The sequence below is a fragment of the Thunnus albacares genome, chromosome 17 (assembly GCF_914725855.1).
Source record: "Thunnus albacares chromosome 17, fThuAlb1.1, whole genome shotgun sequence".
NCBI classification, from domain to species: Eukaryota; Metazoa; Chordata; class Actinopteri; order Scombriformes; family Scombridae; genus Thunnus; species Thunnus albacares.
In genome coordinates, this window is record NC_058122.1 from 24,768,517 (window position 1) to 24,784,826 (window position 16,310).

The following is a 16,310-nucleotide window of genomic DNA, read 5'->3' on the forward strand; positions in this document are numbered from 1 at the left end:
ACATCAAGCTCATAATACTTATGTTCTTTTACTGAAGTAGATTTTTCATGCAGGACTTTTACTTGTATTGGAGTATTTTTACTTTGCTGTATTGGTGCATTAATTTAAGTAAAGGATGTGAATATTTCTTCCACCACTGCTTTACTCTCAGTTGAAGAGAAAGGAGTCATGTGATGTGATCTTTTTCCCACAAGGGGGCGATCATTGCCATGACAAAGGCGATGGCTGTGGACGAGAGTCGTTACAATGTGAGAGTCAACTGGTGAGATAAACTGGTTTCTGTGTTCAAATCTGGATCCTCTCTGTTACAGGTTCATTCCTCCATGACTTCTTTCACTATTAACCCCAACAAGGGAATATTTAAATTTCCCTCTCACCACTTAACCACATATTTAAATGTAAAGTGCAGGATGTTTGGAAATTCAAATTAACAGCAAATATCTTTCCTGGAACAAGTTCATAACCTCGTGTCTATTTGAGAGTCTTAAGTATAATTTTTTTGATAAACTAATTAAACATTAAGTCTTCAAATGTTAGAAAAGTGTGCAATATCTTGCATCGAGTCACATTTAAGTACAGAATCTTTGCTATTCTACTTGATAAAAGACATAAAACCATTGACTTTAATTCATTAACCATTACAACACTAGTCTACTGGTCTTAGAGCACCTGGTATAAAGTATATAGTATCTTCAAGTATTTTAACTGCCTAGAAACCTAATATTACCCTTTCCTGCCTAATTATACTGTCTGCCATTTGTTGCAGCATCTCTCCAGGTAATGTGATGACACCTCTGTGGGAAGAATTAGCAGGACAGACACCAGACGCTGCAGCGGCCATTAAAACGGGAGAAAACGCTCAGGCAAGTTCACACTGAGGGACACGAGCTTCCTACACATGGTATAGATAGAAAGATGAGGAAGATGTTTGAGGAGGAAGTGAACTAACTGAGGTCTCAGCAGGTTTTGCAACGGCACAAAAGACAAAGCTGGTTGGTCTTGCGGGTGTTTAGTTGTACTGTATCACAGGCTTTGGTTTTTAGCAGCATTAAACAGGTAAGTTGTAAAGAAAATGCAGCACAATAATCTTTAAAGAGAAGTTGTCTTCTGTCACCTGCAGAGAAACGTTTGGTTTCTGCTCAGCTGCTAAACTTGAAAACCAGTAAAAACTCAGTGAAGGCCTGCAGGTTTCTCTGTAAACCATTACGGGGATGATTATGGTGAAGCCGCCGGTCTCTGCAACATTGTTGTGTTAATGATCCAAACTGCACTGTGGTCTGTCTATTGGGTTGTAAATGTTGTTACACCCTCGTTCCCCGAGAGTGTTTTTGCAACCGGATGCTCTTTGTCGTGCAAATTGATTGCTTTCTCTTTTCTCCCCAGTAGGATGAAAGATTTAAAGCTAACGATGTGATACTATAAAGACGAGAGTCGAGACTGTGATCTAACAGAGTCTCAGCTTGCACTTCATTATTCATACTGGAAGAAGTCTGGACAGTGTGATACACAGTAACATTATAACAGTTTCTGACAAACATTTCTAATCTAATTTAATCTCATATGTTTTGCTCAGTATGAATAAAAACGTCCCACATAGTTTATAGCTTCCTGCTGGAATATTTAATAGTTTACGACGTCTCTTCTACCTTCATCAGGTTTATGTGCAAACATCACAACAGTTCCATAAGTGAAGAAAACATCATACCAAAGATTTAAAAAAATGCCATTTAATCATAAATCTGACAATGGTATCATACTTAAAACACTACAGCGATGTCCATGTTATCTAAATCTATACAAAAGTCAACAATTTGTGCCAGTTTATCATAAATCTTAGTATGTTATCATATATTTAAACATTACAGCAACATATATACAGCAGCAAACTATCTGAAAGTCAAAAGGAGAAAATGATATTTTGCACAAGGACAAAAATGTCATTTCATTGTATATATTCCACTGGTATCAGCAACATCCATATTACCTCCAATCTATATGCAAAGGTCAAAAATAGAAAAAGTAAATTGAGGGGAAAAATGCCAGTTATCATAAATCTTACTATGTTATCATACATATTATACATTTAAGCATTACAGCTACATCAGTATAGCAATAAACTATCTAAAAGTCACAAATAGAAAATGACAAAGCATAAATACGAGCAAAAAATGCCAATTCATCATAAATCTTACAATGTTATCATACATTAAAGCTACATCCATATAGCAATAAAACTATCAGAAACACAAAAATAGAAAATGACAAAGTGTAAATAAAGGCAAAAATGCAAAATCAGCAAAATCTACATAGTTAAAGTATAAAAATATAAGAAGATTTTAGGTAAATGAATGCAAAGGACCACTAATCTTAATAAATGTGAATATTTTATCATCCAGAAACTTATTATGAACCATAATGTTGATTTATTAGATTTTCACATTATTAGATTTTAGTGTTACAGTATCACTTTTGTCACTGGTTTGTGTAAAAAATACTGTTGCAGCTTTTATAGTTTACTCTAATATTTAGTCTTTCTGGTTATTTTGACATTGATAACAGAGGGAGGATGCAAAACCAAGTATTCATCATGTGTGTCATTAGGAAGTTTGTAGTTTTTCTCAGTTGTTGGCCGACTGACTTAAGATCAGTGGAGAAACTTTGAGGAACTTGTTAGTTCCTGGAAGCAAAGAATGAGGAAAAAAACAGAGCATCTGCAACCAATTTTGTTCATGCTTCCTCTACATGGGAAATAGCTCGGAGCCTGTTAGTGTGATAACAGTCCAGCAGTAACTGTGGGAACAGACACTCAAACACGAGGCACGTACCCAGTGCAAACACAAACTTGCGCCGTTGGGAATTGAACAAGAATGAGAAGTGACACGTTTTTCTTTCTCTAACAGCTGATGGGTCGTATGGGGACTGAGGCGGAGTGTGGACTGGCTGCCCTGTATCTCGCTGCCGATGCCACTTTCTGCACCGGGATAGACCTGCTGCTCAGCGGAGGAGCCGAACTCAACTACGGCTTCAAGAGTCAGATCCCATCCTGACTCCTCCGGGCCTCCAAAGACTCCTCATGGTTGTTGGATAGTTGGTTTAACAGATAAATGTTTTAAAAAGCAGATTATACCAGTGGAGGAAAGTAACTAAGTACATTTACTCAAGTACTGTACTTAAATACAATTATGAGGTACTTGTACTTTACTTTATTTCCATTTTATGCTACTTTATACTTCCACTTTCTACTCCACTGCATTTATTTGACAGCTTTAGTTACTTTTCAGATGAAGATTTGACACAATGGATAATATAACAAGCTTTTAAAATACAACACATTGTTAAAGATGAAACCAGTGGTTTCCAACCTTTTTGGCTTTTGATGTCTTACAAAAAGCAGTGTGTAGTCGGGGTCACATTTCACATGTCTATGAGTTGTTAACAGCTCCACCAAATAGTGATTTTTCCCTCTAAACTTCTCACATGCTTTCATTTCAATACATGTTCAAATGATCCAATATTTCACCAAAAATCAAAGATTAGAGAAAAAGTCCAAAGACTGAAAACAGATTTGTGTATCAGAACTTTGATTTTTCTTCTTTCCTCTCCCATTAATCATCTCACGACCCCTTAGATTTATCTGCTGACCTTTTGGAAGGGCCCGACCCTTAGGTTGGGAACCACTGGACTAAACTAGCTAACTGTATATAAAGTAGTTGAAACAGTAACATGCTGCTCTAACACTGATGCTTCAGTATTAATAATCTAGTGATGTCATTTATAATAATATATCAGTTGGGACGAAATGAGTACTTTAATACTTCAGGTATATTTTGCAGCTAATACTCATATACTTTTACTGTAGTAGGATTTTTCATGCAGGACTTTTACTTGTAATGGAGTATTTTTACTTTGCTGTACTGGTATTTTTCTTCCACCAGCTGATTACACTCATGTACATGTGTGCTGGCTGCATTAATATGATGCTTTCATATAGGAGCCTATACATGTTGGCATCCTGACCAAATGTAACAGGACCTGCACCACTCCCCACTGCTCCACCAATCAGCGTCAAATCATTTGACCTCTAATAACCTCCCCTTTTGTGCCAACTGGCGTCCACCAATCAAATGTCACGCTTGTGTCACGCCTTCAATGACTTCTTGAATGAGACCTTGCTGGTTAATAAAGCCGGTTACTACAACTAGATTACTATTTTATTAATATGCTGATGTTGAGGCCCTTTTTTTCTCTGAAGTTGTTCATAAGAATAGTCCGGGTGATGTTAAATTATTAACCGAGAAGTAATTAAAAATATTTCTAACACAAACTGTTTAAAACACAAACTAGTGTTACTGTTTAAGGACTTTATTACCTGAATGACATTTCATATTTGGGGGGGGTTTCTGGCTTCATCTCAGCTGAGCAGAGTCTCGAATTTCAAAGCGGAACTCAAGTTGACTTTGAGTATTTGTTTCCACACGAACAAATAACCTCGCTTATCAGCGTTACGTAGCGGAGATGGCAGCCCTCCGATCGGTGAGTCCCATTCAGAGATGTGTATGTGTGTGCTGTTTATTATCTGTTTCATTGACTTTCTGGGTAAATGATTGACTGAAATTAGCGATACGTCAGCGGTTAATGACCGAGAAAGATAAGAAGCGCTTAAAACCGGCCGGTTTGTCCCGCCGGCACCGAGGAAGACAAACGATGCAGGGAGACGTGTGAAGGAGCTTAAACCAAACCCCGATCTGAAAAATGTAAAGTCATATTTGTCTTGCGTATCAGCAAAAAATTTACACCAGGAAAAACCCAACTGAAGGCTTTCTGTGAATCTTAAAGCTTTTATCTAAAATTCGGCTGATGCAAAACTCGATAATTTTTGAGTATATTTAATATAATTTCATATTTGAATAGTTACCTAACGTTACAGCGCGCAGCTCCTCCCGCGGTGTCTGGTGGAGAGTAGAGACGTAAACATGTTTTTTTCTGTTTAGTATTTTTGTAAAGATTAGTTTGCCGAATTGAAGAATATTACACGACAATACTTAAGTAGCGAGTCCGCTTTTGTGCAGTTTGTGTAAACTCTGCAATAACGAAGAGTTTATTGAATTGTTCGATTTTTAAACGGAGTTTGGTTGATTTTCTCCGTACAAGAGACTAGTAGGTTGCATTTTTTTCGGGTGGCTTAATAGGTACAGTATGTACCATGTGTACCGTTTATACGTGTGTAATTACCATGTTACGCCATATTACGTGTTTGTAATGGATTTGCTGCTTTGTTGCTGATTCACAGTTTGATGTGTGGGGGGGGGCAAGATGCTAACTGCTACTTTAAAAGTTTCAAGTTTACTAATTGCAGATTGTTGATGCATATTTTTTTTTAAAAGAAAGGATGAATGTCATACATCAGTTTTGCAAATGCATATCACATCAGGACATAGATGTATATATGCACATGATCGCAGTGACAACAAAACTTGCATCATCCGTTCTCAATAGTGCTCAAATGGACTCCTGCAGCTGAGTCGCTGTGCTACTTTTTTTTTTTTTTTTTTTTTTTTTTTGCAGGAATCACTAAGTGCAACAGGTTTGCTGCCTGTCTGACATGCACAACTATTTATGCTGATGAACATTTGACATGCACATAAGATATTTGCACAAGCACAACTCAAGCACTGTATTGTCAATGTTTACTGACTCATTTTTTGCAGATTAAAAGATGAATTAATGGATTACCAAAAGTACAGTGTGTTTAATATATGATTTATCCATAATAGTTAATCAATAATCCACCAGGCTTAAGTCTGTATTTACTTGCAAAAATGCCAAAACAGTAGCTGGTTTCAGCTTCCTAGATACGCTTTGTTTTGTCATCCAGGATAGTAAAATTGAAAGCCAGTTGCAGAGATGAGGAACCACTATTATGATATCAGTTGTTGCCACTATTATCTCATGACAGGAACAAACAATAGTGGCATTAAACAGTCAAACAGAATATCTTTAACTAGAAAGCCAGTAAAACAAGTGGCGACATATCAGACATATCAGACATATCAGATTCTCGGTCTAGTTGGCATGTTGTGCATCTTGTAGTTTACTTTTCCCATTAAAAAAAAAGGCTAAGACAGCACACCTAGTTTACTTATTTGTAATTGCAACAATTAAAATTTACAATTTACTTATTTTTAATTGTAGCAATTAAAAGCCCTTTTTTATTCATTTTCACTATTTTAAGGATTCAGCACTCTGTGTTATTATTCTGAGTTGAGCATGTTGTATTATATTTTATTTTTCCCATAGCAACCATTATAGTTGGTATCTTGTGTTCTACCTATAAGAACGGACGTTTTATTTCCCTTGTTTTTCAGTTGAGGAAAATGCTGTTTTTATGCATATTTGTAGCTTTTTGTCACCTACAGTACCAGCCAGAAGTTTGAACAAACTTTCTCATTCAAGTGATTCATAATTTTGAGACATTTTTGAGGAAAAAATAGTAAAATTATCTGGTTCCTGCTTCTTAAATGTGAATATTTTCTGTTTTTTTTTAGTCCTCTAATGACAGTAAACTGAATATCTTTGGGTTTTGGACTGTTGTTCGGGCCAAAACAAGACATTTTAAGGTTCAGTTGTGGGCTTTAGGAAACACTGATCAGCATTTTTCACCATTTTCTGACACTTTACAGACCAAATGACTGTACCATTAATCAGGAAAATAATGAAATAAATGGTTAGTCGCAGCCCTACCTACATGCAATCAAAGCAAACTAGTTTCTCACCTTGCATACCTCACTTTGCAGAGTTGCCTGCATGGCTGCCTGATTCTATTTACAGGACAGCACATAGCTGCTGCTGTCTCCTGCAGCTACATACTGTGAAACTGCACGCATAATGATTGGTGTCGAGTCACACACACCCACAGAGACACAATGTCAGACATGTTGCCCCCGCCTACTGCCACCTGGAATAATAGATAGAGTGAATACATTGCCTGGTAAATCCTTTACCCTTATGATAACACTGTATATATATATATATGTACAACCGCCGCAGTCAGTGTACAGTCTCACAAAGAACGTTATCATGTTTCGTTTGCAGGCACTCCATGGACGATTTGTTCAGGCCCTTCCCTTTTGCTTTGGTTCACAGCGCTTCGCCAGCTCCTTTAAGGTAATAAAGAAAACATTCTTTCCCCAGCTCAGCAGGTAAGGCCTGTGTCATCTCTGCCCAGCTTGACTTAAACTATTTTGCACCGGTCTGGTCTTGACTGTACATTCCTATGTTGACTATGATTTTGTCACTTGTTGCCAGGTATTCACAGATGGTTTATTGGAAAAAGGAAGTGACATTTTTCAAAAGAAGCACATGTTTGTCAACATTTAAGTTTCTCAGAATTTATAAGTTTCCTTTTCCCCTCTGTCTTTCCCCTCATTGTCTGCCTGTTGTAATTATTTAATTCAGTTTAATTGAACTTGATCAATCTAATTGAGCAGATAAGTCAGCATTTCGACTGACTCTATGCATAACACTCAACTGTCCTTTTTTTAAAAGCATGCTCTGTCAATGACGACGATTCAAAAACAATCACTCTGTCCGTCGCCTGCTCTGCTTTTGTCTCGTCTACTTCCTTGTCTCCGCCCGGCTCGCTCGTCCCGTCCCGTCCCGTCTCCGTCTCAGGCAGCAGATCTCAGCGTTGAACGCAATGCGGCATGCAAGCCGAGGCCCGACCCTTCCACCTTGGTGTTCGGCAAACACTTCTCCGACCACATGTTGACCATCAACTGGTCGGAGAAGGACGGCTGGGAGGCACCTCGGATCATGCCTTTCCAGAACCTGTCGCTGCACCCCGCCAGCTCTGCCCTGCACTACTCCATAGAGGTGAGAGGAGGAGAGCCCACATGCAACGCACAAATCTTTCTTTAAAGGTTTACAGTCCTGTTTGCTGTTGTCAAGGAGGAACCTCCATGGTAACAGTTAGAGACGACTGATGTCTGACAGAAACCTCACAGTTCATCCCGTCTCGTCTGTCTTTCCCTCCAGCTGTTTGAAGGCATGAAGGCGTTTCGTGGAGTCGACAACCACATCCGTCTGTTCAGACCCATGCTGAACATGGAGAGGATGCATCGGAGCGCGGACAGAAGCTGCCTTCCTGTAAGTTCGTACCACACCTGGTCCCCAGAGGGAGTTCATGCTAGATTCGGGCTGGTGTACTGTATTTATGTCGTAACCAGGACTTTGTATCTTTCTCTTTTCATACAGTAAAATATTTAATGTTTCACAATTGTTAATGAATAAAGATGTTTTGTGGATGATTGCACATTACCCAGAGGCAACAGCTTGCTGTAAGTTTGTGTACTTACTGTTTAGAGGGGAAATGTTGCCTCAGGTGCTGTTTGTGTGTGTTACAGTAAAATACCAGTTCTTCAAGACACAGCACCCTATTATGATTATTTGGTTAATTTCATGTAGATTTAAAAAAAAAAAAAAAAAGCATATCATATTCCACACCATAGCACCACAAACTGTATTTCTTCCCAAAGTAAAACATAAAGAGAGTGAAGCAGGAAGGAAACAGAGTTGTGAAGACAAAACCACAACCTGACAGTTACTCTCCTCGTCTTCCTCGTAGCTGTTTGACAAAGGTGAACTGCTGGAGTGCATCAGGAAGCTGGTGGAGGTGGACCAGGAGTGGGTTCCCTATTCCCAGGACGCCAGCCTCTACATCAGACCCACCTTCATAGGAATTGAGGTGAGCTTTAGCATCATTAAATGAAACGCAGTACATGAATCCTTGCTCCTAATTAACCGTCTTCTCCCTCCTCCTCCTCCTCCTCGTCCTCCAGCCGTCCCTCGGCGTGTCTCGGCCAGGAAGAGCTATGATCTTTGTCATCATCGGCCCAGTGGGACCCTACTTTGCCACGGGGTCCTTCAACCCCGTTTCTCTGCTGGCGGACCCTTCGTTCGTCAGGGCTTGGAAAGGAGGCGTCGGGGCTTATAAGATGGGAGGGTGAGTTCGGTAGCTTTGCTCTTTCTGCTTCAGTAGAGCTGCACAATACAGAAACCGATACACATGCGGTTTCTCTTTGAAAGAGGAAGAGATAAATATAAATTCATGTTTATAGCTGTTTTTTTGTTGGTTTGCACAATTAAAATATCACAAGGAATGCACCAGTAAAAAAATGAAAGCCTTATCTGGGTAAAGAGCTTTACACCGCAGCTGTGTTTTCATTCAGTGGTGGATCTGGACAAAGTACAACTATTTGGATTTTCCACGTTGCTGTGGAGGGTTGCCACAGAGCAGGCTAACATCATGGTCCAATCAGTGCCAAAACAGAGACAGCAGAACAAGAGACCCGGTTCAAGAGAGACATTTTGTCTCGTCACAGCCGCCTATTTATAACCACAGAGGTTGAAATGCTGAGGATCACTGATACGACCAGTTCGGCTTGCAGGTGGATTCATAAAATGGAGCATTAATGTTATTAGACGTGTGTTTCCCCTGCTGTGACGGGACAAAGAGACAAAGTGCTACAGATTAAAAACACCCAAAGGAATGACAGTATGTGGAAAATCACCAGAAAACTTTATGAACTTCACAGCCAGCGGGAGACTGTTTTCCTCCTGCTGGAAAAGAATCCTTTACTGTCTGAAAGTACTGAATCCGTCCACTGATTTTCACAACAGATACTGTCAGTGTTCCTATAATCTCCACTCATTCCACTGAGCCTCTAATCACAGGCCTGCTCTCACATGACTCTGGTATCCCACAGTAAGAAGCACCTGCTCAGCTACACTGTGATTACATAACACCGCTGGAACAACCCACTCGACTCGCTAAGCCAACAAAATCTGCTCTCGTCCCATCAAACGTCGAGGATACACTTCAGCTATCAGGCCTGATATAGCACCAGTAGACATGGGACCCCGGGGTAGTCGCAGATATTTCAGGGCAGTCACTTATGTACATATAAAGAGCTTTTTAGTTGTTTTTTTTGGTATTACAGTACATTCAGTCTCAGTTCTGTCATCAACCCTGTTTTCAGCAAACAAGCTCTGATAAACCCTCAGTACACCACCTGCCCGGCACCAGTAACAGACAAAGCTGGTGATTAGCTTGTGAAGAAAGTAGATTTAAGCTGATAGATGCAGGATTTTTGAGCCAAATATGAATATTTGACACTTAAAGGTGCAGTGTGTAGAATTTAGTGTCATATAGTGGAACAGACTTGGAAATGGAATATAATATTCATAAGTATGTTTTAATTAGTGTATAATCACCTGAGAATAAGAATCCTTGTGTTTTCATTAGCTTAGACTGAGCCCTTTATATCTACAGAGGGAGCGGGTCCTCTTCCACGGAGGCCGCCATGTTTCTACAGTAGCCCAGAATGGACAAACCAAACACTGGCTCTAGAGAGGACCTTTTGCAATTTTTGCAAGTTTCGCAGTAGGTTCTCCTACACACTTGGGAGGGGAAGGGAGGGTTATTTAGTTTGTTGCAATCTGCAACCTCACCGCTAGATGGCACTAAATCCTACACACTGGTCCTTTTAAAAAAATCTGATAACTATATATTAGGTAACATTTGATAACATAATTAATTACTGTGCATAACTAATTTAAGGTTAAGTTTTTTTAGGAATTGTGATCAAGATACAGTAGATTCTGTTGGCACACTTTATTGTGTTGTAGATTTGTTTGTTTAGCAGCTAAAGAGCCGGATATTTCCCTCAGGAGCTGGTTGAGAACAAAAACAGAGCCAAAAGAGAGTGAATATTGGACTTACATTCACCAGGTGGACAGAAACACGACTCTAAATGAACGATAATGTTGCTCCGTAACTGCTGGATGTGGAAATAAGCAACTGTTTGCCAAAAAAATCAGTTATAGGAGCAGGTGGAGACCAAACTGGAGATAAAAGAGAGTTAATATTGGACTTCTACCACTCCACTGAGATGCTCTTGTTGCTCTGTGACTTTTTTTTGCTATAATAACAAAACAGGGAGCCTATACGTCAGAGCTGTGTGTCTCTTTACAAACTTAGTGGCTTAAAATCAATTAGTGCAGCTTAAACTTTGCGATGCGAGGAAAAAAACCGACACATTTCTCAAGCTAAGTATGATTCAACTGTTGAGTCTCGACTGTGAAATGCATTGTTCTTTGTGTGTTGAAATCCTTGCAGTCACATGGATGTACTGTGTCCAGAATTCACAGTTGTGCTGCATGTTTCTCAAGATGTAATCGGATTTCTTGGCAAGAGTTCAACATTTCATTTCATTTGAAAAATTACGGCTCTGAACAGAAATGCCCCTTTTTATTTGCCCAAGGAAGTACATTTGGAAGTACAGTTCTTCCAGGATCTTTTGGGAAATCACTGTGTAAAACCGAAAACACTGTATATTGAAACATGGCTAAAAATCAAAGCAACCTGACATCTATTTTTCACCCGTTTGTCCTTTTTCTCCTCTCTGCCCAGCCGCTCTCTACACGTCTCTGTTTATTTCTAGTTTATTTTAACTATCCTTGTTCCCTCTCTCTCTGCAGTAACTACGGCCCTACGATAGCGGTGCAGAACGAGGCGGTGAAGAGAGGCTGTCAGCAGGTCCTGTGGCTGTACGGAGAACAGGAGGAGATCACCGAGGTCGGCACCATGAACCTCTTCATCTACTGGACCAATAAGGAAGGAGGTCAGACTCTTTTCTGTATAAAGTTTTCTTGACAGTTTTTTCTGAGAAGTTACTGGTTTTCTGTCTACATATTAAAGGATAGGTTCATGAATTTATAAGTCTTAAAACAATAGTCAGGTGCCCATGTGTTAACTGGAACTGGTTTTGCTTTCTGTAATCATTCCTATTGTTTAAACTGGCCATTAATGCATTTTCAACGTAAGTGATGGTGGACAAAATCCACAAAAGTGTATCTGAAGCTTATATGAGGATTCAAAGTCAAATTAAGTGGATATCTTCCAAATTTACAGTCTTTTTAGCATAAAATTCCCTCTTTGTGTTTCCTTGTTCAGCTGCAGTGGAAGTATAGTGACAAAAAGAGGGAATTTTGCACTAAAAAGATGGAAACACTGGAAGATATCCATTTGATTTGACTAATATGGAGCTTCAGATGATCTTTTAGCGTGAAATGAGGACTGTGGATTTTGAACCCCATTCACTGTCATTGAAAATGCATTAGGAAGGGATCCTCTACTGTCTGGTGTGAACATGAGGAATAATCACAGTGAGCAAAATCAGTTTTGTTTTAAGACAGACCTGAAAAACTGTGAACATATCATTTAAACCAACTGAGTACTGTCTTTTTGTAGAACACTTGAAACCTGTCCATTTAACAAGGATAAAGCTTTTTACATGATATGTGTGTGTGTGTGTGTGTGTGTGTGTGTGTGTGTGTGTGTGTGTGTGTGTGTGCGTGCAGAGAGAGAGTTGGTGACCCCTCCTCTGGATGGCATCATTCTTCCAGGAGTCACCAGACAGTCTCTGCTGGACCTCGCTAGAATCTGGGTAAGACGACCAGAGAAGAGAAGAAACACGTTTAGATGCAAATAGTTTTTAAAAAATGAAGAAAAAAGAGCAATTCATTTAATAGAGGAGGGTTTTTCTTGCTTTATCAAATCTTGCATCCAGATTTCTCTCACTATGCTCCTCGGATATTTAGTTTAGCAGATTACGTGCGAGAAATACGTCATATGTCAACATGAACCAGGTATTGTGAGCAGATCAGATGATCTAAAGTGTTGAGTTCTTCAGACGGTTTGGCACTTTGAGTACCATAAATGTCACAAATATGATTTAATTTATTAGAGTTGGGTTAAGCTCTACATGTTATATGAAAACTTATCCAGATAGATAGATAATACAGGCTATCTGCAGGTCTTGAAAAGTCTTTAAAAGCATTAAATTTAGTTACCTCAAAAGAGAAAGAATTAAAAATGGACAAATCTTAAATTTTTTCTGTTTTGCCAGAGGCAGTAGATTGCTGGCTGTCCGGGGACGTTATACACCTATAAACTATATCTAAACATAAGAAATTATTCTAATAAAAAAGAAAAAAAATGTGATATAATAATTAATCAGTCAAGGCCATGTTGTCCTCTCTGGTTTTCCATCGTTCCCTTACTGGTTTGACCATGAACGGGTAATAAATTTCATTCTATGTGTTATTAAAAGGTTCTTTCGTCTCATTAAGTGTAAATCATTAAACTTCGATCCCATTTTGATGTTTATTGCTTTCTCTGTTTCTACCAGGGTGAGTTCAAGGTGACGGAGCGTACGATGAACATGAAGGAGCTGCTGGAGGCTCTGGACGCCGGAAGGGTCCTGGAGGTGTTTGGAGCGGGGACTGCATGCGTCGTCTGTCCTGTCGGCAGCCTCCTCTACAAAGGAAAGGTAAGAGGGGATGTTTTGTGAATCTTAACTCATGTTTTTTAGTCGTTTTGTCAGGTGAATTCAGTTGTTTGGTTTAGGTTTTGTCCTATTCATGTGTTATGTGGTCTTTGTGCAGCCGATTTTCTCTACAAAAATCCCTTCTGTTGAACTCATAACTCAGTTTTTTGCTAAAGGACTCAAATGTAATGTGTTTGTTTCTCCCTTTTCTCTCAGACGTACCAGATCCCTACTATGCAGAACGGTCCAGACCTGGCAAAGAGGTTCCACAAAGAGCTTACTGATATTCAGGTAAGTGCAGATGTTTAGATGTCGCTTTTCAATACTTCACAACATGTAAATGGTTCTTCAAGCTGCATTTGACAAACTTGCATGTTGGCGGTTCCAAGTGGTAGAAAAAGGGAACTGTTTTGAAAGATTTTAATGTCCAACGTCCAGATAAATGTCTCAGGTTTTTTAGTTAAAGAGTAAACATCTTTATACCAAAGGAAACCAAAAGCATGCAAGAGACTATCTGATGTTAATGAGCCCAGTTTTCTCTTTGCAAAGTTTTGAGACTTGCAATTCTTTCTTAAAGTATACGGCTGGTGATTCTGATTGTCAACAAATCTCATGTGCAGAGCCAAACCAACAATGAACTGATCTACTAACAGGTATTGTGTGTGTATCAAAGCCTGATGTGCCGTAGACCTCTGTTGTTGCCCCATTGCCACATTGCTGCACTGGGTAACATGTTCTTCAAACTCCTCAAAGAACTTCAGTATAAAGTCAAGAGGTTGTGATACGTAGCACAACAAGATAACCAAGCTCTGTAAATAGCAGCATTTCTGCACATGCTCAGTGGTGTCTGGCTTACACAGAACTACTCTCCAGAGACTGAAAGAGTGATCGCTGTTATTAGTCTTCGGAGACGTTTCTAAACAAACTAACTTGACTGTAATCTTCGAGGTCAAGGAACACGTCACCCAGTGCAGCGGTATGACTCATCGACGTGTTTTTAATAGTTTTTTGGATAATAAAAGGTCTACAGCACAGAGGAATAAGATATATCAGGCTTTGGATACACACACAATACTTGTAAGTAGATAAATTCATTGTCTTTTTTTGGTTCTTGTTGACAATAAGAAATAATTGTCAGCCATATACTTGAAGGTTAAATTAATTTTCTGTTTAAGTAACCATTCGCAATATCAGAATTTTATTTGTTGCAGCTCCACTTCTTAATTCAAGCTTTTAGGATGGGCTTGAATCGTTAACGTTTATATTCACAAAGCCAACAAATATAATGATTTCCTGCTTTTTGATACATTTTTCTTTTCTCTCTTTCCTTGTCGCTGTTGTTCCCCTTGCCTGCAACCAGTATGGACGCAAACAAAGTGAATGGGCACCACTGGTCGCTTAAGCGGCCATTTTGCACAGGCCAATTGTATCAAGAGTTAGTTAATTAATTCCAGTTTGGACGACCAGCAGACTCCCCCCACCCCCACCCCACCTCACACTCTCAACCCACTAATGCACTCCTGCTTACTTACCAACCCGAGGAGACGGACGCCTCTCTCTCTGTCGGTCTTCTCAAGCAACTGTTACAGATGTTCCTCACTCCGTGGGCTCTCATAAGAATACGGTTGGTGGTTTGAATGTAGCTTTGGAGAGCAATATTCACGACGATATGCAACGTTCTGACTTGACATGACCTTTAACCTCGAGCTACTTGCTACAAGCCAAGTAAAACAGTCTCACTGAGGAACAAGAAAACAAGCAAGCGACCAGATGATAAAAACATAAAGATGAGAAGTGCCTGGTAGTGATATCTATTATTCTGCTAGCAAGAGTGCTTTCAAATCTTTACAACAGGCGTCTAATTGGGTCATCCGGCTTAAAGGCTACACTCCATTCAAGTTTTTGTCCAAATATTCACTTGGATTAAATCCTTGTGTTTCCTGTGGACAGTGCTCATAGTTAATAGCACAAATATCTCATTTTCATCAACATTGCATTCAGGCATTAACAAAAAAAAAAGGCACAAACTGACACATTTCAGGCACAGGAGCTGAAATATTTGCAATACTAAAGCAGCTACGTATTTGGTGTTAAAGAATATGTCTGGTGATTTTCTGTATTTTTCTTACTGTCAGTAAATCTCATGTGCAGAGCCAAACCAACGATGAACTCATCCCACTTACGAGTATTGTGTGTGTTTCCAAACTCTGATATATCTTATTCCTCTGTGCCGTAGACCTCTGTTTTTGTCCAAAAACGATTAAAAATACATCAATGAGTCACACCGCTGCACTGGGTGACATGTTCCTTCATTATAAAGAGTTTAGTTTGTTTAGAAACGGCTCCAAAGACTATTAACAGCGATCCTGTTTTCAGTCTCCGGAGAGTAGTGGGAAAGTTGAGCCAGATTCAACTTTTGGAGAAACGCAACCCGATGTCACTGTGGCTGAAGGCTGTGGTGGCCAATCACAGAGATCAGACTGATCATAGTTGTAAACTCTGCTATGACGGAGTATAAAGGCGTTACCAGGAGAAGGGCAGGACATTTCTCTTCATTTGATAACGTGATAGACTTTGCTGTCTGTTTCCTGACTCGTTTTAAAAAAAGACAGCGGTAAAGTTCTAGAGCACAAATAAACACACCCACAACCCCAAGCACACCTCCGGTTGACCCCACGGAACCAGGTTCCTGCACATGCTCAGTGGCATCTGCTTTACACAGAACTACTCTCCGGAGATTGAAAACCGGATCGCTGTTATTAGTCTTTGGAGCCGTTTCTAAACAAACTAACATACTCAAACTCTTTGAATGAAGTAACATGTCAACCAGTACAGCGGTGTGGCTCATTGACATGTTTTTAATAGTTTTTGGACAATAAAAGGACTACAGCTCAGAGGAATAAGATATATCAGGCTTTGGAT

General features: G+C 39.5%; 2 protein-coding genes across 4 annotated transcripts in view; both read left to right on the plus strand.

Moving 5' to 3' along the window:
- The window catches only part of hsd17b14 (hydroxysteroid (17-beta) dehydrogenase 14), a 10,707-nt gene extending 7,532 nt beyond the window's left edge, over positions 1-3,175 (plus strand). For both annotated transcript variants that reach the window (XM_044332626.1, XM_044332624.1), the window contains exons 7-9: positions 195-262; positions 767-863; positions 2,901-3,175. In XM_044332626.1, the coding sequence (XP_044188561.1) occupies positions 195-262; positions 767-863; positions 2,901-3,047 (312 nt within the window). In that variant the 3' untranslated portion in view covers positions 3,048-3,175. The remainder of the gene's footprint in view (positions 1-194; positions 263-766; positions 864-2,900) is intronic.
- bcat2 (branched chain amino-acid transaminase 2, mitochondrial) lies at positions 3,004-15,526 on the plus strand. 2 transcript variants are annotated; one of them, XM_044332622.1, is made up of 12 exons: positions 3,567-4,298; positions 4,416-4,533; positions 7,093-7,164; positions 7,672-7,872; positions 8,035-8,145; positions 8,624-8,743; positions 8,838-9,001; positions 11,539-11,681; positions 12,421-12,506; positions 13,251-13,391; positions 13,605-13,679; positions 14,749-15,526. In XM_044332622.1, exons 2-12 carry the CDS (start codon positions 4,516-4,518, stop codon positions 14,788-14,790), a joined length of 1,173 nt encoding a protein of 390 aa, XP_044188557.1. In that variant the 5' UTR covers positions 3,567-4,298; positions 4,416-4,515; the 3' UTR covers positions 14,791-15,526. The 2 variants fall into 2 exon arrangements, with proteins under 2 accessions (XP_044188558.1, XP_044188557.1); XM_044332623.1 differs by lacking the exons at positions 3,567-4,298; positions 4,416-4,533 and adding an exon at positions 3,004-3,076.
- The last annotated feature ends 784 nt before the right edge of the window (positions 15,527-16,310 follow it).

Excerpts from the sequence above, each read along its gene's own strand:
- bcat2 (XM_044332622.1), top strand. Across the intron at positions 7,165-7,671 it reads GCTTCGCCAGCTCCTTTAAG|GCAGCAGATCTCAGCGTTGA; the intron begins GTAATAAAGAAA and ends TCTCCGTCTCAG. Across the intron at positions 8,146-8,623 it reads CGGACAGAAGCTGCCTTCCT|CTGTTTGACAAAGGTGAACT; the intron begins GTAAGTTCGTAC and ends TCTTCCTCGTAG.